At 51.3% G+C, this 27,114-nt stretch overlaps 1 protein-coding gene across 1 annotated transcript; it reads right to left on the bottom strand.

Moving 5' to 3' along the window:
- Nucleotides 1–2,750: 2,750 nt before the first annotated feature.
- On the bottom strand, nucleotides 2,751–25,177 carry LOC142201035 (uncharacterized). Its single transcript, XM_075271847.1, has 9 exons — nucleotides 25,076–25,177; nucleotides 11,818–16,425; nucleotides 11,305–11,571; nucleotides 10,896–10,984; nucleotides 5,051–5,134; nucleotides 3,867–4,013; nucleotides 3,614–3,745; nucleotides 3,256–3,378; nucleotides 2,751–2,903 (listed from the first exon to the last, which is right to left on the bottom strand). The coding sequence occupies exons 1-9, from the start codon at nucleotides 25,143–25,145 to the stop codon at nucleotides 2,889–2,891; spliced, it is 5,535 nt and encodes a 1,844-aa protein (XP_075127948.1). The 5' UTR covers nucleotides 25,146–25,177; the 3' UTR covers nucleotides 2,751–2,888.
- Nucleotides 25,178–27,114: the final 1,937 nt, after the last annotated feature.

Here is a 27,114-nt window from a genome sequence, read left to right on the forward strand (position 1 = left end):
TTGCCCTGACCCCGTCCTTGCCCTGACCCCGTCCTTGCCCTGACCCCGTCCTTGCCCTGACCCCGTCCTTGCCCTGACCCCGTCCTTTTCCTGACCCCGTCCTTTTCCTGACCCCGTCCTTGCCCTGACCCCGTCCTTGTCCTGTTTTTGCTCTGACCCCTTCCTTGCCCTGACCCCGTCCTGCTAACACAGCTGATGATTTGTCGCAGTAAGAGCTGTCAACTGAAGTCCGGGGCTGGAGGGAAGCAGGTGCTGTGCTGTGCTTGTGAAGAATAGAATGCACTGATACATTGCAGCAAACCCTCAGCTGTGTGAGCACAACTACAAGTGGTGATTGTAACAGGATGAGAAACCCCTCACATAATACTCGAATTTACAGTCTGCTAGTGGTGCAGGGGTTAATGGTGAGCAGTGTACCCCAGGGGCCACATGTACTTGCATTGCCCAGAATTCACTGCAACTTGGGGGCAGGTCACACGTAGTAGAGGCCTTAACAGATAGTCACATTGGTGCTGGTGAGTGCAGGGGCTACAGGCCACACCCCTTTCCATGTAACAGCCCCTCCCCCAACGACACTCTCTTAATTTTTCCTATTAGTGAATTGCTGGTTAGGCGATTTGCTGTACATTTAGCCCAGGTGGAGTTCCCCTTTAAATACTGTATTCAGAGGGGGTTACACCTATCCCAGTCCTGCAAGAGGTAAGGCGAAGGTCCTGATCCATCTATGGCAGCCATCTTGTTTCATTGCGGTGGTTTGAAGGTCTGTATTTTGTGTCTGTTGGACGGAGACTGAAGTTTGTGTTTTTTTTTATTTTATTTTGGATTTTAGTGCTTTTATATCCATTGTTACTCGCTGTGTGTACACACCTCATTTTGTATGGATTATTTGTATCTGTAAATATACGCGTGCAACCAACCCGCTCTCCTTGGTTTGTGTCACATGACGTCGCTCGTATCGTCACGCCTGAGGCACAAGGTGTACAGGATGAGTAACTGGGGTAGATCATGTGAGGGAATGGGCGTGAGAACTTTTGCAACCATTTTGATATTTGCTGCTTTTACAAGTCGTTTTAATTAAAAAAAAACCTAAAAACTAAAAACTTCCGTTTTGTGTACACAGCTCCGAGGTAGAGCCATTTACTGCGTGTTGGCAGATGGTTAACAATCTCCCCTCCATGTGGTTATGTGATTGGGTGATAAATCACTGAGTCTATTACAAAGCCATCTCAATGAAAGAGGTGGAGGAGAGGGCAACATATACGGGGTCAGCTCTGAACCTGCAGCACCACAAGCAGTGAAGGCCCACTGAGCTCTGAACCTGGAGCACCACAAGCAGTGAAGGCCCACTGAGCTCTGAACCTGCAGCACCACAAGCAGTAAAGGCCCACTGAGCTCTGAACCTGGAGCACCACAAGCAGTGAAGGCCCACTGAGCTCTGAACCTGCAGCACCACAAGCAGTAAAGGCCCACTGAGCTCTGAACCTGCAGCACCACAAGCAGTAAAGGCCCACTGAGCTCTGAACCTGGAGCACCACAAGCAGTGAAGGCCCACCGAAGTCTGAACCTGCAGCACCACAAGCAGTGAAGGCCCACTGAGCTCTGTACCTGCAGCACCACAAGCAGTGAAGGCCCACCGAGCTCTGAACCTGCAGTACCACAAGCAGTGAAGGCCCACCGAAGTCTGAACCTGCAGCACCACAAGCAGTGAAGGCCCACCGAAGTCTGAACCTGCAGCACCACAAGCAGTGAAGGCCAACTGAGCTCTGTACCTGCAGCACCACAAGCAGTGAAGGCCCACCGAAGTCTGAACCTGCAGCACCACAAGCAGTGAAGGCCCACTGAGCTCTGAACCTGCAGCACCACAAGCAGTGAAGGCCCACCGAGCTCTGAACCTGCAGTACCACAAGCAGTGAAGGCCCACCGAAGTCTGAACCTGCAGCACCACAAGCAGTGAAGGCCCACTGAGCTCTGTACCTGCAGCACCACCGAGCTCTGTACCTGCAGCACCACAAGCAGTGAAGGCCCACTGAGCTCTGTACCTGCAGCACCACAAGCAGTGAAGGCTCACTGAGCTCTGAACCTGCAGCACCACAAGCAGTGAAGACCCACTGAGCTCTGAACCTGCAGCACCACAAGCAGTGAAGGCCCACTGAGCTCTGAACCTGCAGCACCACAAGCAGTGAAGGCCCACCGAGCTCTGAACCTGCAGTACCACAAGCAGTGAAGGCCCACCGAAGTCTGAACCTGCAGCACCACAAGCAGTGAAGGCCCACTGAGCTCTGTACCTGCAGCACCACCGAGCTCTGTACCTGCAGCACCACAAGCAGTGAAGGTTCACTGAGCTCTGTACCTGCAGCACCACAAGCAGTGAAGGCCCACTGAGCTCTGTACCTGCAGCACCACCGAGCTCTGTACCTGCAGCACCACAAGCAGTGAAGGCCCACTGAGCTCTGTACCTGCAGCACCACAAGCAGTGAAGGCCCACCGAGCTCTGAACCTGCAGTACCACAAGCAGTGAAGGCCCACCGAGCTCTGAACCTGCAGTACCACAAGCAGTGAAGGCCGACTGAGCTCTGTACCTGCAGCACCACAAGAAGTGAAGGCCCACTGTAGCACTACGAGTACAAATCCCCCCAATGAGCTCTGAGTCAGTAGCACTATAAGCGGAGAATACCTGCCTGGGTGATAGATTTATAAACTCCGCCCCCTTCCAATGTTGTAACAGAAAACAATGACAACGGGCTGTATCAGGCAAGGTTTATTGAGCAGCTTAGTCGGTGCATCCTAGTAGGAGTATATGCAGGTCTAATACAGAGGCAGTTAATGGATAGCTGTGCATCTATACAGGAGTGTGGCGGGAGGCTCCAGGGTCATAGGCAGCCCAGCAGCTACATGGTTAATTCCTGCGGAGCAGAAGACGACACGCGTTACCCATCACAGCTGATATTAGTTGACGTTGCTTATCTTGTGTTGCATTATACTCTGGTGCCCTCCAGAGCTGCAATCACCATTCTGCTAGCCGCCATAGTAGATCTATCATCACTGTGACCGACAGGGGCAATACTAAGGGGAGCTGAAGTCCCATAAACCACTGCACTCCCACAATGCATCTGTTCTCTGTATTTGTCAGTGGAAACTTTCAGCTTTGGTAGTGAGTGGAGCATAAGACATGGTGTGACTCAGGTCAAACAAATTCTTACAGTGTTACATCTAGTTTTCCGTGTTGACCACTTTGTGTTGTGGATCTGAACTCACCATAATGGCGTTGACGATGTCGTTATTGTTGTGCCTCAGCGCTCGCACGGCCTTCGCTCGGGAAACATTGGCCTGAGCCATCACCAGTTCGATGTCCCGCACCTCTAGCCCTGTTTCATCCACCTGCCAAGGAGACAAGCAAGGGTCAACGGAATCCTAAAATATCTTAAAAGAACCCTTCAAAGCCAATGTTGTGTGCTATGTAGGACCTCAGGGGCGGAGCTATAGAGATTCTAAGCATGCCTATGACATGCCCCGCCCCCTGGGGGCCTCTATGAGGCACAACACAGCGTAGCAGCTTTACTTGACAGTAAATGATGCGAGTCTTGCTGCAGATGGGGGTGATTTTCCGCCTCACCTCCTCCTCCTCCTCGCTCTCCTCCTTGATGGTCAGGGTGGGGGTGCTCTCGGTGATCAGCGGTGAATGCTCCATCGGGACCTTGAACTTCTCGGCGGCCGCTTTGTGCACTTGCTGCGAAAGATCTTCAATCTGAAGGAAAGAACAAGACGAAGAATCATAAAAATCACTAACCCATCAGGGGCAGGACGAGCCATCCTTGTGCCCTAGGCAGCAGCCCACTCCGCCTGCCCCTCGCCACACCCCGGCTCACCTTGGCTTCCCCAAACACGATGTAGATGTCGGACGCAGGACTCTTGAACACGTCTGGCTTGGTGATGACGAATAAGATGTTCTTGGATTTGCGGATGGTGATCCTGGTGACGCCGTGTATCTGCCGCAGGCCGAGCTTGGACATGGCCTGGAGGTGAGAGGAGCGCACGGTGACTTATGGTAGAGACGGGTAAATATGGAGTTGTCGTCTCACAAAACTTTAATGGGGTTGTATGAGATAAATAAACATGGCGGCTTTCTTACTCGCACAGCACCACACCGGTCCTCAGGTAGTCTCAGGTATTGCAGCTCAGCTTCATTCAACTAAATTGAGCCAAGCTGCAATACCACATACAAGCTGTGGGAAGGAGTGGCGCTGTTTGTAGGAAGACGCTGATGTTATTAGACTCTCATACACCCCTAAATACATTTCTTTCTGGAATAGTTGGGTGATGGCCTATATGGCAGCCATTATAGCTCGCACAGGGTTTGTCACCCAACTATGTTAGGAATTCCTAGGGGACTATCTGCAGCTTAATGATAGACTCCATTCAGGATTCTGGGAAAGCTGTGTGATGACCCTCCGTCTCACATTTCAGAACCTTTTCGAAGCCGTTGGGCTCAGATCTATATTATTGGTTAAAAACGTCTCCATTTCACGTCCTAGGCCTTCCTATTTGTGCTTGCTCTGGGGTTGCCATGGTAGCTTCAACACTCTATATGGCCTTCCTGTCATGTGACCTGCGCTCTTATGAATGGCAGGAAGTCCATGCAGGGTCAGCCTTGATGCTACCATGGCAACCCCAGAGCGAGCAGAATATCTACATGATGGCTCATGGTGACCAATCACAGCACAGCTTTCAGTTTTACCTTTAGAAAGTGAAAGCTGTGCTATGATTGGTCGCTATGGGCAACAATGAAAAAAAAAATCTCTTAACAAACATGATCCCTGTCTAGGCTATAGGGGTCCGGGGGCTGCGGCCGATGTCCCACAACCAGCCAGTGACATTATTAACCCTTCTTTCTCAGCCCCTCTGCCCCACCCCCCATAGTTACCCCTGGTCACAGCCTTTATGAGCCTGCCCCTTTAAAGACGCACGCAGAATCCTCGCAGGCAGCCGCCATTAAAGGGCCGTGTCTCTGTGAAGCCATTTCCATTGATCGCCTCATGAATTATTCACTCACCTTCCTGGCCTTCTTCTCACTCCGGCTCTGCTTCGCCTTGCTGATGGATTCCTCGCCGGAGCCCACGCAGTGCGCCAGCTGGTTCTACGGGAAGACAAATGGAGGAGGACTGAGGCAGCAAGCCGAGGAGTTTACCCGCTGATCTCCCCGTCCCCAGAGGACGCTCCGTGCGAGAAACCGCCGACATCAGCTATCTCCAGACATCGCCCGAATCTAGTGACCCCCCCCCTCCCCAAAGAAAGTGCTCTACAGATGGGAAAATGGCCAATCTACTCTATTGTGGCATCACGTTCTGCAGGCCATATAGTATATACAGTAACATGGTGATATGGACCGTGCCGGTATAACCTGGGTATATACTGTATATAATTATATACAGTGTTGGCCAAAAGTATTGGCACCCCTGCAGTTCTGTCAGATAATCCTCCTGTTCTTCCAGATAATGATTGCAGTCACAAATTCTTTGGTATTTTCTTCATTTAATTTGTCTTCAATGGAAAACCACAAAAAGAATTGTCAAAAAGCCAAATTGGATATAATTCCACAGCAAACATAAAAAAGGGGGTGGACAAAAGTATTGGCATTGTTTGAAAAATCATGTGATGCTTCTGTAATTTGTGTACTTAACAGCACCTGTTACTTACCTGAGGCACCTAACAGGTGGTGGCAATAACTAAATCACACTTGCAGCCAGTTGAAATGGATCAAAGTTGACTCCACCTGTGTCCTTGTGTGACCACATTGAGCATGGAGAAAAGAAAGAAGACCAAAGAACTGTCTGAGGACTTGAGAAGCAAAATTGTGAGGAAGCATGAGCAATCTCAAGGCTACAAGTCCATCTCCAAAGCCCTGAATGTTCCTGTGTCTACCGTGCGCAGTGTCATCCAGAAGTGTAAAGCCCATGGCCCTGTGGCTAACCTCCCTAGATGTGGACGCAAAAGAAACATTGACCAGAGATTTCACCGCCAGATTGTGCGGATGGCGGATAAAGAACCTCGACTAACATCCAAACAAGTCCAAGCTGCCCTGCAGTCCGAGGGTACAACAGTGTCACCCCGTACTATCCAGCGTCAGCGTCTGAATGAGAAGGGACTGTATGGTAGGAGACCCAGGAAGACCCCACTTCTTACCCACAGACAGAAGCCAGGCTGGAGTTTGCCAAAACTTACCTGAGAAAGCCAAAACCGTTCTGGAAGAATGTTCTCTGGTCAGAGGAGACAAAAGTAGGAGAAGGCCTCAACATAGAGATTACAGGGAAAAAGAGAAGAAGACGCCCCCTACAGTCAGACATGGCGGAGGGCCCTGATGGTTTGGGGTTGCTTTGCTGCCTCTGGCACTGGACTGCTTGACCGTGTGCATGGCATTATGAAGTCTGAAGACGACTAACACATTGTGCAGCATCATGTAGGGCCCAGTGTGAGAAAGCGGGGTCTCCCTCAGAGGTCAGGGCTCTTCCAGCAGGACAAGGACCCAAAACACACTTCAGGTCAGCACTAGAAAATGGTGGTGAGAGAAAGCCCTGGAGACTTGTAAAGTGGCAGCAATGAGTCCAGCCCTGAACCCCATAGAACACCTGTGGGGGAGGGGGAGAGATCTCTTGGTGGCAGTTTGGAGAAGGCCCCCTTCACATCTCAGGGGGGACCGCGAGCAGTTTGCCAAAGAAGAAGGGTCTAAGATTCCAGCAGAGCCTTGTAAGAAACTCATTGCTGGTTAGCGGAAGCGGTTGTGCGCAGTTATTGTGTCTAAAGGTTGTGCTACCAAGTATTAGGCTGAGGGCGCCAATACTTCTGTCCGCACCAGTTCTGGAGTTTTGTGTAAAACTTTTTTTTCATTCTCTTTTGTGTTTTTTCATTGCAAGCAAAATAAATGAAGATATTACCAAAGAGTTTGTGCTTGTAATCATTATCTGGGGACACCGAGGATTATCTGACAGGACTGTAGGGGGCGATACTTATACTGTATATACCCTGTGTCAATTATATACTATATAAGAGTCTGTGCTGTGTAATCATTATCTGGGGGACAGCGAGGATTATCTGACAGGACTGCAGGGGGCGATACTTATACTGTATATACCCTGTGTCACTTATATACTATATAAGAGTTTGTGCTGTGTAATCATTATCTGGGGACAGCGAGGATTATCTGACAGGACTGCAGGGGGCGATACTTATACTGTATATACCCTGTGTCACTTATATACTATACTAGAGGGAGGACCCGGCTTCGCACAGGTATATTACATTTTATGTTTGTGTAGTGGTCCCATAAGAATTGTCCAATTTTGCACTGGTGTATTTTGTATGTGGTTTGTGTGTATGTCCATAAGCGTCATGTGATTATGTGTATCTCATTTTGGATATCAGTGAAAAACCTGTGAACAGTTGTTATAGATACCTGGAATAAAGCTGTATCTAATCCTTCCCCGTGTAGTACTGTGTTTAGATGCAAGTATCTAATCCTTGTTGGTGTGGTACTGTGTGCAAATTCACATATCTAATCCTCCGGCGTGTCGTACTGTGTGCAGATGTGTGTATCTAATCCTCCCCCGTGTGGCATTGTGTGAAGAGGCACGTATCTAATCCTCCGGTAAGTGAAACTGTGTGCAGACGTGCATATCTAATCTTACGGCATGTGGTACTATGTACAGACGCGCGTATCTAATCCTCTGGCGTGTGGTACTGTGTGAAGACAGGTGTATCTAATCCTCTGGCATGAGGAACTGTGTGCAGATGCGCATATCTAATCCTCCCCTGTGTGGTACTGTGTGCTGAGATGCGTATCTAATTATCGGGCATGTGGTACTGTGTGCAGAGGCATGTATCTAATCCTCCAAAGTGTGCTACTGTGTTCAGACGCATGTATCTAATCCTCCCCTGTGTGGTATTGTGTGAAGAGGCGCGTATCTAATCCTACGGCGTGTGGAACTGTGTGTAGATGCGCATATCTAATCCTACAGCATGTGGTACTGTATGCAGATGCGTGTATCTAATCCTACGGCATGTGGTACTGTGTGCAGACGTGCGTATCTAATCCTCTGGTGTGTGTGGTACTGTGTGCAGACACGTATCTAATCCTCTCCTGTGTGGTATTATGTGAAGAGGCGCGTATCTAATCCTACGGCGTGTGGAACTGTGTGTAGACGCACGTATCTAATCCTACGGCATGTGATACTATGTGCAGATGCATGTATCTAATCCTCTGGCGTGTGGTACTGTGTGCAGATGCGCATATCTAATCCTCCCCGTGTGGTACTGTGTGCTTAGACGCGTATCTAATTCTCTGGCTTGTGGTACTGTGTGCAGAGGCATGTATCTAATCCTCCAAAGTGTGGTACTGTGTGCCGACACACGTATCTAATCCTCCTCTGTGTGGTATTGTGTGAAGAGGCACGTATCTAATCCTGTGGCATGTGGTACTATGTGCAGACGCGCATATCTAATAGTCCCCGTGTGGTACTGTGTGCTTAGACGCGTATCTAATTCTCTGGCTTGTGGTACTGTGTGCAGACACACGTATCTAATCCTCCCCTGTGTGGTATTGTGCGAAGAGGCACGTATCTAATCCTGCGGCATGTGGAACTGTGTGTAGACGCTCGTATCTAATTCTACGGCATGTATTACTGTGTGCAGACACGCCTATCTAATCCTACGCCATGTGGTACTGTGTGCAGACACGCGTATCTAATCCTCTGGCGTGTGGTACTGTGTGTAGATGCACGTATCTAATGCTCCCCTGTGTGATACTATGTGCTGAGAAGCGTATCTAATTCTCTGGCTTGTGGTACTGTGTGCAGAGGCATGTATCTAATCCTCCAAAGTGTGGTACTGTATGCAGACACAGGTATCTAATCCTCCCCTGTGTGGTATTGTGTGAAGAGGTGCGTATCTAATCCTACGGCGTGTGGAACTGTGTGTAGACGTGTGTATCTAATCCTACGGCATGTTGTACTGTGTGCAGACGCGTGTATCTAATCCTCCGGCGTGTGGTACTGTGTGCAGACGCGCGTATCTAATCCTCCCTGTGTGGTACTGTGTGCTGAGACGCGTATCTAATTCTCTGGCTTGTGGTACTGTGTGCAGAGGCATGTATCTAATCCTCCAAAGTGTGGTACTGTATGCAGACACACATATCTAATCCTCCGCTGTGTGGTATTATGTGAAGAGGCACGTATCTAATCCTACGGCATGTGGTACTGTGTGCAGACGCGCGTATCTAATCCTCTGGCGTGTGGTACTGTGTGCAGATGCGCATATCTAAACCTCTAAGGGGGGGGCCATTGTGTTTGGAATGCTGTATCTCAGCAACGGTACGTCCGAGTGAGTTGGAGTAACGTCTTAAACCTTCCCGGATACCTGAAGTATCTCTGTACCAAATTTGGTGAAGATCGGTCCAGTCGTTTGGTTCGCATTAGAGAACAGACAGACAGACAGAAATTCATTTTTATAATATAGATAGATAAGAGTCTGTGCTGTGTAATCATTATCTGGGGACACCGCGGATTATCTGACAGGACTGCAGGGGGCGATACTTATACTGTATATACCCTGTGTCACTTATATACTATATAAGAGTTTGTGCTGTGTAATCATTATCTGGGGGACAGCGAGGATTATCTGACAGGACTGCAGGGGGCGATACTTATACTGTATATACCCTGTATCACTTATATACTATATAAGAGTCTGTGCTGTGTAATCATTATCTGGGGGACAGCGAGGATTATCTGACAGGACTGCAGGGGGCGATACTTATACTGTATATACCCTGTGTCACTTATATACTATATAAGAGTCTGTGCTGTGTAATCATTATCTGGGGGACAGCGAGGATTATCTGACAGGACTGCAGGGGGCGATACTTATACTGTATATACCCTGTATCACTTATATACTATATAAGAGTCTGTGCTGTGTAATCATTATCTGGGGGACAGCGAGGATTATCTGACAGGACTGCAGGGGGCGATACTTATACTGTATATACCCTGTGTCACTTATATACTATATAAGAGTCTGTGCTGTGTAATCATTATCTGGGGGACAGCGAGGATTATCTGACAGGACTGCAGGGGGCGATACTTATACTGTATATACCCTGTATCACTTATATACTATATAAGAGTCTGTGCTGTGTAATCATTATCTGGGGGACAGCGAGGATTATCTGACAGGACTGCAGGGGGCGATACTTATACTGTATATACCCTGTATCACTTATATACTATATAAGAGTCTGTGCTGTGTAATCATTATCTGGGGGACAGCGAGGATTATCTGACAGGACTGCAGGGGGAGATACTTTTGGCCAACACTGTATGTACCGCTGGTATAACCTGGGTTTCTCCTGTATATAATATATATGTACCGCTGGTATACGGTATACATCTTCTTGTATATACTGCTGTAGACTATAAATGAGTAGGCCGCCCCCACCGCACATACAAGGATCACGTCTGACTGAACACATCTAATCCAGGATTCTCGGGTCGTCTTCCTGTCACAGCCGTTTTCCATCACTCGCCGTCTCCTCCTTCCACTACGGCTTGTCTGGTCTTATATAATCAGAGGGGTCAAGTACAAGACGACGGCTCTATACAAAGCCCCTAACGGCTCCATCTACCACAATGCAACGCAGCCGCACATACAAACTCCAGACAGTGAACAATCAGGGAAGTCGTCATCTTGGAACTACCAAGAATCCATCAGATTGTGAGGATAATACACCATGTAAGGTCAGGGCATTCTGGGAGTTGTAGTTTTGCGTCTTACGTGTTACCAATCAGTATAGAGTGGGGGGTGGGGAGCAGTGTGTCTGGGGCTGGGGGGCAGTGTGGGGTCAGTACCTGGCTGGAGGAGGTCCGGGGCTCGCTCAGATCTGCTTCTTCCAGTTCGGGGAGGGATTCATCGTTACTTTCTGTGTCATTACAGGAGCCTGGAGAGAAGACAAATAGTCAGAGGAGGACACAGCAGGAGCGAGACAAGTCCTAGCCTGCAGACTACCTGCCACCACCAGCAGGGGGAGCTCAGGAGCTTACTGCCTACACAGTCTTGGCATTGGCGCCAGGATATCATCGGTGCTGCAGGAAGTAGAGACCACTGGGGCCTAGATAGTGTCGGGTCCGGCAAGGGTTTGGTGAGGGCCCTTTGTATTTTTGGCCACCAGTCCGAGCTGCTTTCTAGTCATTTCTGTTCACTAGCTTTCATACAATTCAATGCCAATTTCAGCTCTGCTACATCTGTACATGATCTTACCTCTGTGACTTAGCGTCTCGCACCCTCGCTGCCTCAGGAGGGGTTTACTGATGCCCAATAGGGTAACGGCCGATGTCTCCCGCAGCAGGTGCATCTCCTGCCCCCGAGACGTCAGCTCGCTGTCGCTGGAGGAGCTCGCCTCGGATTGGGGGCAGGTCAGTTGGGTTTTCTTTCCCGCCTGTTCTTGGCTCTGCAGGGCTCTTGGACACCGATTGGTAACGGGGGGCTCTGTGCTCAGATTTGGGGCTGCGGAGCTGCCGTCAGGAGCTGCCAGAGATACCATGAAATGTATTACTAATAGCATAACATAAGAGAGACATCCTAATTAATTATATCAGGGACCCCTCCCCCAGGGTCATCTCCTGACTACGACTACACTGCCTGACATCTTGAGGACACTTGGCACCGTTCACACTGTACTCCCGCTCTATAGTGTGTGCCTGGGGGATGCTACGGGGCCCTTATATCACAGGGATAAGAAATCGCTGATTTGGGGTAAGAAAGTGAAGTTACCTGCTGGAATCTTTTTGGTTCCCAGGTTTTCGGTAGACAGGTGCCTGCCTGCTTTTTTCTCCTGAGGACTCCCATCGGGCACCGGGGACGGATGTTTTGCAGTAGGCACTTTACTTACAGCAGGGCCTGGGCTGATACTGTCTGGAGGAGGGGGATCAGCAGCTTTAGTTTTGGGGGCTACATGCAGACATAATTGCTGATTCTCGTTGAACCCCTTCCCCTGGTGGTCACTATTAGTCATGCTGGGATGCTTGCTGAGGAGGTTGAGGGTCCTCAGGTCGGCTTCCAGGTTGTCTTCTGTTTTCTTCCCCTTGTGGTCGTGTAATTTGTCAGACTGAAGACAGATCTTGTCTACAGCTTTCTTTTCCTTCCAGGAGCTTCTATCTACCTTATCACATCTCACGGTCTTATTCTGACTTATCTCCACCTTCGGTGGTATTTCCGTACCACAAGTAAATCCAACCTTTTGCATCTTGGACTCGACATTATTTGTATTACTTTTGATGTTGACTGGTGCAGCTACGACCTGAAGATCAACCTCTCGACTAGCAATGACCTTGGTGGTTTTAGTGGTGGCCTCTGATGAACTTGAGCGAATACTAAGGTCCAAGGCCTCCAGCTTACCAAATGAACCTTGTAGCAATTTAGTCATTTCTTGGACGTCTTCAGACATCTCCGTTTTCTCAGTTCCTGGCATGGACATTATATCCGACAAGGCACTGGAAGACGGTGGAAGGTCTTCTCGTCTTGCGTCGTCAGATGGTCTACATTTTGTAATTTTTCCTTCTGTAATGCGGGAGTCAGGTGGAGTGTTTGTCAACTTGTCAAGAGTTTCTTCTAGTTGCTGAGTTGTCTTCGTGGAAGGCCCTTCCAAGTCAACATTTGGAGAAGGAATGGATGACACGTTCTTGTCACGTGACTCATTGCAGTCTAATTGCTTGATCTGCTCTTTGGCTTCTGTACACATTGGGATGGTTGTGGAATTTTCTGAAGTATGCTTTTCTAAAGAATTTTTAATACAGAGAGGATCTGAGTGGAGTGAAGTGGATAGAAGGGTCGATGGGTTGGGTGCATGGTCTCCCATGGTTGGTGAAATACGTGAATCTTGGTGCTTATCGGTGGGTGAGAAGTTCCTGCCATCGCCCCTTGCATCAGATGAATTGCTTTTGTTGAGTTGCACCTTGCCTTCTTTCAGTTCTTGCCATTCGGAAACACTGGTTACTGCATTATGCTCTTTCTGACAATTGTATGGCAAGCTGTTGTCCATCTCCATGTGCCGGCCCTGCTGGAAGATGTCTCCAGATTCACTGGTAGGAGACTCTTGCCTATGTCCATTCTTCTCAGCTTGTTTGCTACTCTGAAGAACATCTTCCCTATCTGGTGGTTCCTTACAAACAGGGTGGTCATGACTATCACTGGACACCTCCACCTGGCTTGTTTTGAAAACTTGGCACCTGCTGGCTTCATGGTTGTCCTCATTTACGGGATCACTGCGGTTTGAAGGAGTTGAGGTCAGCAATTCCCTCCCTGAAGAGTAAGGACATTTTTTGAGACTCTCTAGATCCGGGTTATCTCGCTCCATGGATATTTTATGTGAATTTACTTTATCTTCAGGATCCTCTGAAGATTTTTGAGATGATGGTGGTGTTATGGTTCGTGGCGATGGAACTTGGTCGGTTGACGTCGTGTCCCCAGCTTTAGTTTGAAGGTTGCTTTGGACCTTCGTAACTAAAGACTTTTGGTCACCCAACCCAACAGTCATTTCAGATGCAGTTGACTTAGAAGACTCCTCTGTAGCGACCAAGGTGATGTCAGAACCCTTCTCACTAGTTCTTGCCGTATTTGAAGGGTTGCACCGATCATGTCCTCTGTTATTGTCTGCAGAATCTTCTATTGCTGTTCCATGGAGACGTGTCTGTACTTCATCTATGTTAGGGGACAACTGGTCTGTGATATAACTTGCTGCTGCTTCTTCTTGTTGCTTCTGTATTTGAGCAAGGAGTGAAGGTCGGTCCAAAGTTTTCACTTCCTCAGGGTCGTCTTCAGAATCATAGCATGCAAACAACTCTTCATCAGCTACGTCTTCTCCATGAGCACATTCATCTTCAGTTCTATCTGTATTTGCAGGTTCTGACTCCCCTTCATATCTTCTCTCAGTATCTAGAGTACATGCAGGTCCTTGGGAGTTGTCACTTTCTTCTTCATCAGATTTTTTGACCTCATCATTATTTCCACATTTCACCGTGAAATAATTTCTGTCTTCAGCCAGTTGCACGGCCATGGAAGTTCTTCTTCCGTTCTCGTCGTCGTGTGCCCTGTTCTCTTGTTGGGTTTGCGTGCTGGCGCACAGAGGAGGTAACGTATCCAGCTCTTCATCGGTATCAAAACAGGCAATCAAACATTCCCCAACATTGCCAATTCCAGCTCGAAGGAGATGGTCCATTTCAGAGGATGATGAGGATGACGGCTGTTCTACAGGACTATCAGACCACGTCCTCATTGCTCCTTCATTTACCTTCTGAGATAGCTCAGGATTTGGTTCCATCTGAGCTTCTGTTGTGAGAACTAAAGCGCTTCTTATAGGTTCTCCACATGTGTCTTGAGGGGCTTTGCTGATACTGGAGTCTTCGAGTTCACTGGAGCTGTCCAGTGTGATGGAAGGATCTTCAGAAAAGCCTTGTGCTACGTGGGATAATCCGACGCCTTCATCGCGTTCTTCGCTGCTAAGTTCTTTCTCTTCATTTGTGGCTTCGCTGACTTTCACAATTTGCTCTTCAATTCCAAGAAGATCTTCACCGTTCATGTCCAGAGCCGAAAACACGGCACATTCATCATCAGATTCGGACAGATCAGAAGACGTCTCCATCTCACTCTCACAGCCAGAATTGGAAGAGTCACCTTGGCCCCTCACAGGGCCCTCTGTGCTCGGTGCAGCAGAGTCCGTTGTGACTGCATACTCCTCTCTGCCATAGCGTTTATCATCCTCCTCTCCATTATAAGAGGCTGAATCTGAGGACTCCGAGGTGTCATCCTGATAAGCAAAAGATTCATCTACCCCTTCATTGATTGAGGTCTCAGACAATGAGTGTAGATATGAGGCTGAGGTGCTGTTATCCTCATCATCCTCACCATCTTCTTCTTCTTCTTTCTCTTCTCCATCGATGGCCTCACTTTCTGCTGATTCTCCTTGTGGGAATAATGTGATCTCCATTGACTCGGCCTCGAATATTAAACTTCCCCGGAATGGAAGCATAAAAGCAGGAATCATGTGATCGTTCTCAGTGCTTGGCAGGCTCACCGTGTGGACTTGCTGCTGGCCCGCCGGCTGTAGGGCGCCCTCCACATTTACAGAGCACCCTGCCAGAGGCGCCTGCTGTGGCTCCTGCACTGAAGACGCCATGCTCATGAATTCAGGACATAGAGGCATGCTCGTAAAGGATGGAGCAAAATCTGTTTCCCATTCGTCATCATCTTCCTCTTCACTAGAATGAATGTCACTAGGGTACCCATCTATAAGATCCTCATTGGCTGGAGAAAAGTCATCGGGGTCAATATCTCTGTCATACAGTTCAGGAATGTCCTCGTCTTCCAACATGTCCGGGGACATACAGCAAGGGTCTTCGCATAGACTTTCTTCATGAACTATCATGTGATCCGGGTAAGGAGTGGGAGATTCAATGGTGTCCACCTCCGCCATTAAATTTGGAGAACATGAAGGAGAGCCGCTAGAGGTGGCGGAGGAGGCCCAGCTACCTCCCTCAGCTGTGACGTAGGATCCTGAAGGTGATGTTGGAGGAGAAGACATGTTGTCATTGTCAAGGTCGTTGTGTTCCTCGTTGAGATGACTCTTGGAGTAGGGGTGGTGCTTGTACTGGCTGTACATGGTCTTCACTGGTGTGGATGGAGCCGTGGTGTAGGGGTCGGGGTCGGTGGTAGTCATAGGTTTAGATGGTAGTGAGGGGACATCACCGCCCGTGGAGCTGCAGGGTGACTCTTTGGTGGGTTTAAGAAATGAAGGCACATCAGCTACAGATTCACCCTGAGATTGTAATTCATCTTTCAATGCAAACGCTCCACAGCTCTCGAAGTGCAAATCCTCAGAAGTCTCGGCCCCAATGGCTTTGTCACTTTCTTGTCCTGAATTCCCTTGACTTAAGTGCAATGTTACCTCCTCTAAAGCATCCCCGAACACCATTTCCCTCTCAGGAGCTATTGTGTGCAACCTATTAACGTTCCCCCGCTCCTCTGGGCTACAAGATGTTTCTTCCCCCATCACAATCCTGGTGTCCAAAGCATCTGGGTTTAGAACTTCTTCGGGACCTCTTTGTTCGGTTTCCTCAGACTCTTCCTCTTCAGCCACAGGTGACTCCTCAGCAATCTTTGAAGGAAGGTGTAGAGTAGCAATAGTGTTCCCGGGGGACATCTCACTGCTTGCACCCTCGGGCTGAGGTCTGTGTCCTTCTTTGGCCTGAAGGCATGGAGTCACCAGGGCAATGCTGGGGGCACTTGTTGGGCTGACCAATGGAGATTCCTCTAAGGGGCTCAAACACTTGGGAGTGGTGGAGTCACTACTTGGGGTGGACGCGGTGGAAGCAACTGGAGATGACCCTGAAATGAGGAAGAGAAGAAACATCAGGTCTCCATTACTTGTAGCCCGATACCTAGGACATGATCTAGCTTTACTATTACTGTGCAGCAGATGGGAAGGTTAATGTGTCCTGTCTGTAGGTGGCGCTATTCTGTATAGTGGACTAAGCTTATACTTTACATTGCACACATACCTAATAAACTATATAGATAATAGAATGTATGGACAGGATAATGAGCCTGTAGGAGGCGCTAGTTTATACTTACAATGTTAGGGTCACTAGAATACAGCGCCATCTAATGGCCACAAACTTATTTGTATCATGTTAAATAGGTCATAGCAAGAAGATGCAGTGTGAGGATGCTGAGAGTGCCTGCTGTGAGAGGGGCAGACAGAGCTCCTGCAGCAGCAGCACATAGGACTAGAGAAGTAGTACTGTGCACTGTCCATATATACAGGGCAAGAGAAGTGGTACTGTGCACTGTCTGTATATACAGGAGAAGAGAAGTGGTACTGTGCACTGTCCATATACACAGGATAAGAGAAGTGGTACTGTGCACTGTCCATATATACATGGTAAGAGAAGTGGTACTGTGCACTGCACATATATACAGGATAGAGAAGTGGTACTGTGGACTGTCCATATATACAGGGTAAGAGAAGTGGTACTGTGCACTGTCCATATATACAGGGTAAGAGAAGTGGTACTGTGCACTGTCTGTATATACAGGAGAAGAGAAGTGGTACTGTGCACTGTCCATATACACAGGATAAGAGAAGTGGTACTGTGCACTGTCCATATATACATGGTAAGAGAAGTGGTACTGTGCACTGCACATATATACAGGATAGAGAAGTGGTACTGTGGACTGTCCATATATACAGGGTAAGAGAAGTGGTACTGTGCACTGTCCATATATACATGACTAGAGAAGTGGTACTGTGGACTGTCCATATATACATGGTAAGAGAAGTGGTACTGTGCACTGTCCATATATACAGAATAGAGAAGTGGTACTGTGCACTGTCCATATATACAGGAAAAGAGAAGTGGTACTGTGCACTGTCCATATATACAGGACTAGAGAAGTGGTACTGTGCACTGTCCATATATACAGGACTAGAGAAGTGGTACTGTGCACTGTCCATATATACAGGGTAAGAGAAGTGGTACTGTGCACTGTCCATATATACAGGATAGAGAAGTAGTACTGTGCACTGTCCATATATACAGGATAGAGAAGTGGTACTGTGCACTGTCCATATATACAGGATAGAGAAGTGGTACTGTGCAGTGTCCATATATACAGGAGAAGAGAAGTGGTACTGTGCACTGTCCATATATACAGGATAGAGAAGTGGTACTGTGCAGTGTCCATATATACAGGAGAAGAGAAGTGGTACTGTGCACTGTCCATATATACAGGAGAAGAGAAGTAGTACTGTGCACTCGTCTTGTATAGATATGGCGGCTATATTCCATGGCGTCTGGCTCTCGCCCCCATACACTGCAGGTATTGGGGTTGCAGTGGGTAGATGTGATGAGCCGGCACTGTGTATTCCTGTATCTGGCGGTGACTCCAGCGTCGGCTCCCCAGGGACCAGTAACAATCTGCACATTCACTGACACCAGAAATCTCCTCCTTACAGTCTGTTTTGGGGCTGATCCTAGAGGAACAACCAACTAACCAGAGACTAAGTGACCAGAGAAGCGCGCGGGCCCTCAGCCATGTTATATGGGGCCCCGTCTATATCTGTGTGAATAAAGCTTCATTGTGAAGCTTGGGCATCATTTACCAATGTTACCCATAGCAACCAATCACAGTGCAACTTTCATTTTGTATCCTGCTCTTCAAAAATGAAAGCTGTGCTGTGATTGGTTACTATGGGTAACACACCAGGGATTATGGCAGACAGGTGTAATAAGTGTCTGAAGAGCTAAACTCATAGGGGGCGCAATGTGCGGCGCGCATAGCAAATATAGCCCCACCCACTTCTATGTGCCCTTGTGCCCACACACAATATAATGCCCCCCCCCACACACACACTATACACTCCTCCTGGTGCCCCCGCAGTATACAGTCCCTCTCCTGGTGCCCCCGCAGTATACAGCCCCTCTCCTGGTGCCCCCGCAGTATACAGTCCCTCTCCTGGTGCCCCCACAGTATACAGTCCCTCTCCTGGTGCCCCCACAGTATACAGTCCCTCTCCTGGTGCCCCCGCAGTATACAGTCCCTCTCCTGGTGCCCCCGCAGTATACAGCCCCTCTCCTGGTGCCCCCGCAGTATACAGTCCCTCTCCTGGTGCCCCCACAGTATACAGTCCCTCTCCTGGTGCCCCCACAGTATACAGTCCCTCTCCTGGTGCCCCCGCAGTATACAGTCCCTCTCCTGGTGCCCCCACAGTATACAGTCCCTCTCCTGGTGCCCCCGCAGTATACAGTCCCTCTCCTGGTGCCCCCAGAGTATACAGTCCCTCTCCTGGTGCCCCCGCAGTATACAGCCCCTCTCCTGGTGCCCCCGCAGTATACAGTCCCTTTCCTGGTGCCCCCGCACTATACAGTCCCTCTCCTGGTGCCCCCCGCAGTATACAGTCCCTTTCCTGGTGCCCCCCGCAGTATACAGCCCCTCTCCTGGTGCCCCCGCAGTATACAGCCCCTCTCCTGGTGCCCCCGCAGTATACAGCCCCTCTCCTGGTGCCCCCGCAGTATACAGCCCCTCTCCTGGTGCCCCCGCAGTATACAGCCCCTCTCCTGGTGCCCCCGCAGTATACAGCCCCTCTCCTGGTGCCCCCGCAGTATACAGCCCCTCTCCTGGTGCCCCCGCAGTATACAGTCCCTCTCCTGGTGCCCCCGCAGTATACAGCCCCTCTCCTGGTGCCCCCGCAGTATACAGTCCCTTTCCTGGTGCCCCCGCAGTATACAGCCCCTCTCCTGGTGCCCCAGCAGTATACAGTCCCTCTCCTGGTGCCCCCGCAGTATACAGTCCCTTTCCTGGTGCCCCCGCAGTATACAGCCCCTCTCCTGGTGCCGCCACAGTATACAGTCCCTCTCCTGGTGCCCCCGCAGTATACAGCCCCTCTCCTGGTGCCCCCGCAGTATACAGCCCCTCTCCTGGTGCCCCCGCAGTATACAGTCCCTCTCCTGGTGCCCCCGCAGTATACAGCCCCTCTCCTGGTGCCCCCGCAGTATACAGTCCCTTTCCTGGTGCCCCCGCAGTATACAGCCCCTCTCCTGGTGCCCCCGCAGTATACAGTCCCTTTCCTGGTGCCCCCGCAGTATACAGCCTCTCTCCTGGTGCCGCCACAGTATACAGTCCCTCTCCTGGTGCCCCCGCAGTATACAGCCCCTCTCCTGGTGCCCCCGCAGTATACAGCCCCTCTCCTGGTGCCCCCCGCAGTATACAGCCCCTCTCCTGGTGCCCCCGCAGCATACAGTCCCTCTCCTGGTGCCCCCGCAGTATACAGCCCCTCTCCTGGTGCCCCCGCAGTATACAGTCCCTTTCCTGGTGCCCCCGCAGTATACAGCCCCTCTCCTGGTGCCGCCACAGTATACAGTCCCTCTCCTGGTGCCCCCGCAGTATACAGCCCCTCTCCTGGTGCCGCCACAGTATACAGTCCCTCTCCTGGTGCCCCCGCAGTATACAGCCCCTCTCCTGGTGCCCCCGCAGTATACAGCCCCTCTCCTGGTGCCCCCGCAGTATACAGCCCCTCTCCTGGTGCCCCCGCAGTATACAGTCCCTCTCCTGGTGCCCCCGCAGTATACAGCCCCTCTCCTGGTGCCCCCGCAGTATACAGTCCCTTTCCTGGTGCCCCCGCAGTATACAGCCCCTCTCCTGGTGCCGCCACAGTATACAGTCCCTCTCCTGGTGCCCCCCGCAGTATACAGCCCCTCTCCTGGTGCCCCCGCAGTATACAGTCCCTTTCCTGGTGCCCCCACAGTATACAGTCCCTCTCCTGGTGCCGCCACAGTATACAGTCCCTCTCCTGGTGCCCCCGCAGTATACAGTCCCTCTCCTGGTGCCCCCGCAGTATACAGTCCCTCTCCTGGTGCCCTTGCAGTATAATGTCCCTCTCCTGGTGCCCCCGCAGTATACAGTCACTCTCCTGGTGCCCCCACAGTATAATGTCCCTCTCCTGGTGCCCCCACAGTATACAGTCCCTTTCCTGGTGCCCCCGCAGTATACAGTCCCTCTCCTGGTGCCCCCGCAGTATACAGTCCCTCTGCTGGTGCCCCCAGAGTATACAGTCCCTCTCCTGGTGCCCCCAGAGTATACAGCCCCTCTCCTGGTGACCCCACAGTATACAGTCCCTCTCCTGGTGCCCCCGCAGTATACAGTCCCTCTCCTGGTGCCCCCGCAGTATACAGTCCCCTCTCCTGGTGCCCCCTCAGTATAATGTCCCTCTCCTGGTGCTCCCACAGTATACAGTCCCTCTCCTGGTGACCCCGCAGTATACAGTCCCTCTCCTGGTGACCCCGCAGTATACAGTCCCTCTCCTGGTGCCCCCGCAGTATACAGTCCCTCTCCTGGTGCCCCCAGAGTATACAGTCCCTCTCCTGGTGCCCCCGCAGTATACAGTCCCTCTCCTGGTGCCCCCAGAGTATACAGCCCCTCTCCTGGTGACCCCACAGTATACAGTCCCTCTCCTGGTGCCCCCGCAGTATACAGTCCCTCTCCTGGTGCCCTTGCAGTATAATGTCCCTCTCCTGGTGCCCCCGCAGTATACAGCCCCTCTCCTGGTGCCCCCTCAGTATACAGTCCCTCTCCTGGTGACCCCACAGTATACAGTCTCTCTCCTGGTGCCCCCTCAGTATACAGTCCCTATCCTGGTGCCGCCACAGTATACAGCCCCTCTCCTGGTGCCCCCGCAGTATACAGTCCCTCTCCTGGTGCCCTTGCAGTATAATGTCCCTCTCCTGGTGCCCCCCGCAGTATACAGCCCCTCTCCTGGTGCCCCCTCAGTATACAGTCCCTCTCCTGGTGACCCCACAGTATACAGTCTCTCTCCTGGTGCCCCCTCAGTATACAGTCCCTATCCTGGTGCCGCCACAGTATACAGCCCCTCTCCTGGTGCCCCCGAAATATACAGTCCCTCTCCTGGTGACCCCACAGTAATACAGTCCCTCTCCTGGTGCCCCCGCAGTATACAGTCCCCTCTCCTGGTGCCCCCGCAGTATACAGTCCCCTCTCCTGGTGCCCCCGCAGTATTCAGTCCCTCTCCTGGTGACCCCACAGTATACAGTCCCTCTCCTGGTGCCCCCGCAGTATACAGCCCCTCTCCTGGTGACCCCACAGTATACAGTCCCTCTCCTGGTGCCCCCTCAGTATACAGTCCCTCTCCTGGTGCCCCTGTCAGTATACAGTCCCTCTCCTGGTGCCCCTGTCAGTATACAGTCCCTCTCCTGGTGCCCCCGCAGTATACAGTCCCTCTCCTGGTGCCCCCGCAGTATACAGTCCCTCTCCTGGTGCCCCCACAGTATAATGTCCCTCTCCTGGTGCCCCCACAGTATACAGTCCCTCTCCTGGTGCCCCCGCAGTATACAGTCCCTCTCCTGGTGCCCCCCGCAGTATACAGTCCCTCTCCTGGTGCCCCCGCAGTATACAGTCCCTCTCCTGGTGCCCCTGCAGTATACAGTCCCTCTCCTGGTGCCCTCGCAGTATACAGTCCCTCTCCTGCTGCCCCCGCAGTATACAGTCCCTCTCCTGGTGCCCCCCACAGTATACAGCCCCTCTCCTGGTGCTCCCACAGTATACAGCCCCTCTCCTGGTGCTCCCACAGTATACAGTCCCTCTCCTGGTGCCCCCGCAGTATACAGTCCCTCTCCTGGTGCCCCCGCAGTATACAGTCCCTCTCCTGGTGCCCCCGCAGTATACAGTTCCTCTCCTGGTGCTCCCACAGTATACAGTCCCTCTCCTGCTGTACTCCCAGTTTAATTGTCCCCCATCCAGTGATGTCATCACATGGTATCTACAGCTCCCGGGCAGACAGGGGCAGCATGGTGGAGCAGGCAGAGGACGGCTCCTGCTTAACCATTGTATTCAACTCATCTGCGTCTACAGGACAAACCTCCCACCAACCGGGACAGGGCGGGGAATCCAGGACGGTTAGGAGGTTTGCCTAAACCAGACCTGTGACCCTCCGAGACCCCAGACCCTGAGTGACCCTCTCTCTCTATACAAACCTTAGATCCCAAGTGACCCTCTCTATACAGACCCCAGACCCCGAAACTTTCCATAAAGCCATTCTCCATGACTAGTTTAGGATTTTCCTTCTGACTCTATAAAGCCCCTGGGGCGCAGTGTCAGGGCAGTGTCAGGGCCCCCACACCAACGTACCGTCCGTCACTACCGCAGCTCTGCGCTGCCCCTTCATCGTTCTGCTGTTCTTTTATGCTTTGAAGAATCCTGAGGAGTTCCTCCAGAAATACGGCTCAGAGCTGCACTTCTTATTCCCATCAACATAACTGCCCCTGTTCTCTGAATGTCAGCCACAGTGACCCCATAACAGTGACGGCCACAGCGACCCCATAACAGTGACGGCCACAGTGACCCCATAACAGTGACGGCCACAGCGACCCCATAACAGGGACGGCCACAGTGACCCCATAACAGTGACGGCCACAGTGACCCCATAACAGTGACGGCCACAGCGACCCCATAACAGTGACGGCCACAGTGACCCCATAACAGTGACAGCCACAGCGACCCCATAACAGTGACGGCCACAGCGACCCCATAACAGTGACGGCCACAGTGACCCCATAACAGTGACAGCCACAGCGACCCCATAACAGTGACGGCCACAGCGACCCCATAACAGTGACGGCCACAGGGACCCCATAACAGCAACGGCCACAGTGACCCCATAACAGTGACGGCCACAGCGACCCCATAACAGGGACGGCCACAGTGACCCCATAACAGTGACGGCCACAGTGACCCCATAACAGTGACAGCCACAGCGACCCCATAACAGTGACGGCCACAGCGACCCCATAACAGTGACGGCCACAGGGACCCCATAACAGCAACGGCCACAGTGACCCCATAACAGTGACGGCCACAGCGACCCCATAACAGGGACGGCCACAGTGACCCCATAACAGTGACGGCCACAGTGACCCCATAACAGTGACGGCCACAGCGACCCCATAACAGTGACGGCCACAGCGACCCCATAACAGTGACGGCCACAGTGACCCCATAACAGTGACAGCCACAGCGACCCCATAACAGTGACGGCCACAGCGACCCCATAACAGCGACGGCCACAGCGACCCCATAACAGCGACGGCCACAGCGACCCCATAACAGTGACGGCCACAGTGACCCCATAACAGCGACGGCCACAGTGACCCCATAACAGTGACGGCCACAGGGACCCCATAACAGTGACGGCCACAGTGACCCTATAACAGTGACGGCCACAGCGACCCCATAACAGTGACGGCCACAGCGACCCCATAACAGTGACGGCCACAGCGACCCCATAACAGTGACGGCCACAGCGACCCCATAACAGCGACGGCCACAGTGACCCCATAACAGTGACGGCCACAGCGACCCCATAACAGCGACGGCCACAGCGACCCCATAACAGTGACGGCCACAGCGACCCCATAACAGCGACGGCCACAGTGACCCCATAACAGTGACGGCCACAGCGACCCCATAACAGTGACGGCCTCAGTGACCCCATAACAGTGACGGCCACAGCGACCCCATAACAGTGACGGCCACAGTGACCCCATAACAGTGACAGCCACAGTGACCCCATAACAGGGACGGCCACAGTGACCCCATAACAGTGACGGCCACAGCGACCCCATAACAGTGACGGCCTCAGTGACCCCATAACAGTGACGGCCACAGCGACCCCATAACAGTGACGGCCACAACGACCCCATAACAGGGACGGCCACAGTGACCCCATAACAGCAACGGCCTCAGTGACCCCATAACAGTGACGGCCACAGCGACCCCGGACCTACCTACTGACAGACACCGGACCTACCTACTGACTGACACCGGACCTACCTACTGACTGACACCGGACCCACCTACTGACTGACACCGGACCTACCTACTGACTGACACCGGACCTACCTACTGACTGACACCGGACCTACCTACTGACACCGGACCTACCTACTGACTGACACCGGACCTACCCACTGACTGACACCGGACCTACCTACTGACTGACACCGGACCTACCTACTGACTGACACCGGACCCACCTACTGTCTGACACCGGACCTACCTACTGACTGACACCGGACCCACCTACTGTCTGACACCGGACCTACCTACTGACTGACACCGGACCCACCTACTGTCTGACACCGGACCTACCTACTGACTGACACCGGACCCACCTACTGTCTGACACCGGACCTACCTACTGACTGACACCGGACCCACCTACTGTCTGACACCTGATCTCCTCACCGCCGACCCCTGGACACTTAAGAATGAGGTGAGCCAATGCTGTAGTAAGTGGGTCAGGGTGATGGCTGACAGCAGGGCGGACACAGCGCAGGCAGGTGGTCATGTGCTCTCTCACTGGCCACATCTTATCACTGAGGATCCTTTAGGCCATGAGTGTCCATGTGCAGCGGATTCTCCCAGGCCAGGTACGTGCAGCCTGATCCTCTCCCCCCCGCCTCACCTGCTGCAGCCCGCACCATCCTGACATCCTGCTGCGCAGCCCGCTCCTCCTTGGTAGAATCCACCGGCATCTTCCTGGTGAGAGTCCCGGGGGTGAGCGCTGTGTCGGGCGGATGGAGCTGCTTAGGGCTCCCGATGTGTCTGCATCCTCCTGCTCTAGAGGACGGAGAGGAGACGGAGGCTGCGCACTGAGCCGCGCACTGATAAGGGGCTGCCTGCTGCTCTGTCATTCTGCATGATGTCAGCACCGGGCTGGGTGTGCACCAGGCACTGCGGAGGAGGAGAGGGATGGCCGAGGACCCCCAGCCCCGGGACCCCTCCCCATACAAGGCTACACTGCCCCCATACCGGGCACATCGGCTCATCCCTTCCCCCCAAATATATTAACCCTGTGTGTGAAAAGGTCAGACAAGAAAACAAGGCTGCTGTCCCTTTAATAGGATTTATTGTTATAGTCTGCAGATTATTACACCACTGGCCTATCTGCAGAACATCGCTCTGTCCTCTTACTGTTACATATATATTATATATATCCTGCAGATTATTACACCACTGGCCTATCTGCAGAACATCGCTCTGTCCTCTGACTGTTATATATATATTATATATATCCTGCAGATTATTACACCACTCGCCTATCCACATATCTGCAGAACATCGCTCTGTCGTCTCTACCCCTGATATATAATGATATATTCAGCAGATTATTACATCAATGACCACAGATCTGCAGAACATCACTCTGCCCTCTGACTGTTACACAGTGATATATCCTGCAGACTATTACACCATTGACCTCTCTTACAGATCTGCAGAACATCACTCTGTGTCCTCTCTACCTCCTGACTGTTACACAGTGATATATTCTGCAGATTATTACACCACAGACCTCTCTACAGAACATCGCTCTGTCCTCTCTACCCCTGTTACATAGTGATCGATCCTGCAGATTATCACACCACTAACCTCTCTACAGATCTGCAGACCATTGCTATGTCCTCTCTACCTCTTCATAGATACATAGTGATATATTCTGCAGATTATTACACCGCTGGGTTCCTAGCATGTTGGTGAGACCACTGCACACAGATCATACAGCTCTTGCTGTGTTCAGCTCCCCCTAGTGGTGGCAGCCGGCAGCCACAATGATGTCATTAGAGTCAGCTATATTATGTAATAGCCACAGACAGAAGGGTGGACGGGGACAAGAATATGGGGCTATAGATTTGTTGGATCCCTGAGCGGGGTGGGGTCTGCGGGGTCTGTTCTGCAATGTGATAATGAAGAGACGACCAAATAATTCACTGCAAACAGGAAGTAACAAGTGTAAATGTATCTGACTCTATGTACCTATGTATCTGTCTGGGGGTAAAGAGGACAGAGCGATGTTCTGCAGATCTGTAGAAAGGACAGCGGTGTAATAGTCTTCAGATATATATCACTATGTATCTATCAAAAAAGTCAGTGGTGTGATAATCTGCAGAATATATCCCTATCTACTTATGTATCGGGGTAGAGAGGACATAGCAATGTTCTGCAGATCTGTAGAGAGGACAGCGGTGTAATAGTCTGCAGAATATATCACTAGCTATGTATCAGGGGTAGAGAGGACACAGCGATGTTCTGCGGACCTGTAGAGAGGACAGCGGTGTGATAGTCTGCAGAATATATCCCTATGTACCTATGTATATGTCTGGAGGTAGAGAGGACAGCGGTGTAATAGTCTGCAGAATATATCCCTATGTACCTATGTATCAGGGGTAGAGGACACAGCAATGTTCTACAGATCTGTAGAGAGGACAGTGGTGTAATAGTCTGCAGAATATATCACTATGTATCTATCAGAAAGGTCAGTGGTGTGATAATCTGCAGATATATCACTATGTATGTTCTCTGGAGGTTAAGAGGACAGAGCGATGTTCTGCAGGTCACTAGAGAGGTCACCGGTGTAATAATCTGCAGGCCCAGTGATTGCGGTGACGGGGATGATTGGAGTAGTGGTCCTCCGCAGTCTCAGGGCTGTACCATGTGGCTGTTGCT

Source organism: Leptodactylus fuscus, chromosome 4, assembly GCF_031893055.1.
Source record: "Leptodactylus fuscus isolate aLepFus1 chromosome 4, aLepFus1.hap2, whole genome shotgun sequence".
Classification (NCBI taxonomy): domain Eukaryota; kingdom Metazoa; phylum Chordata; class Amphibia; order Anura; family Leptodactylidae; genus Leptodactylus; species Leptodactylus fuscus.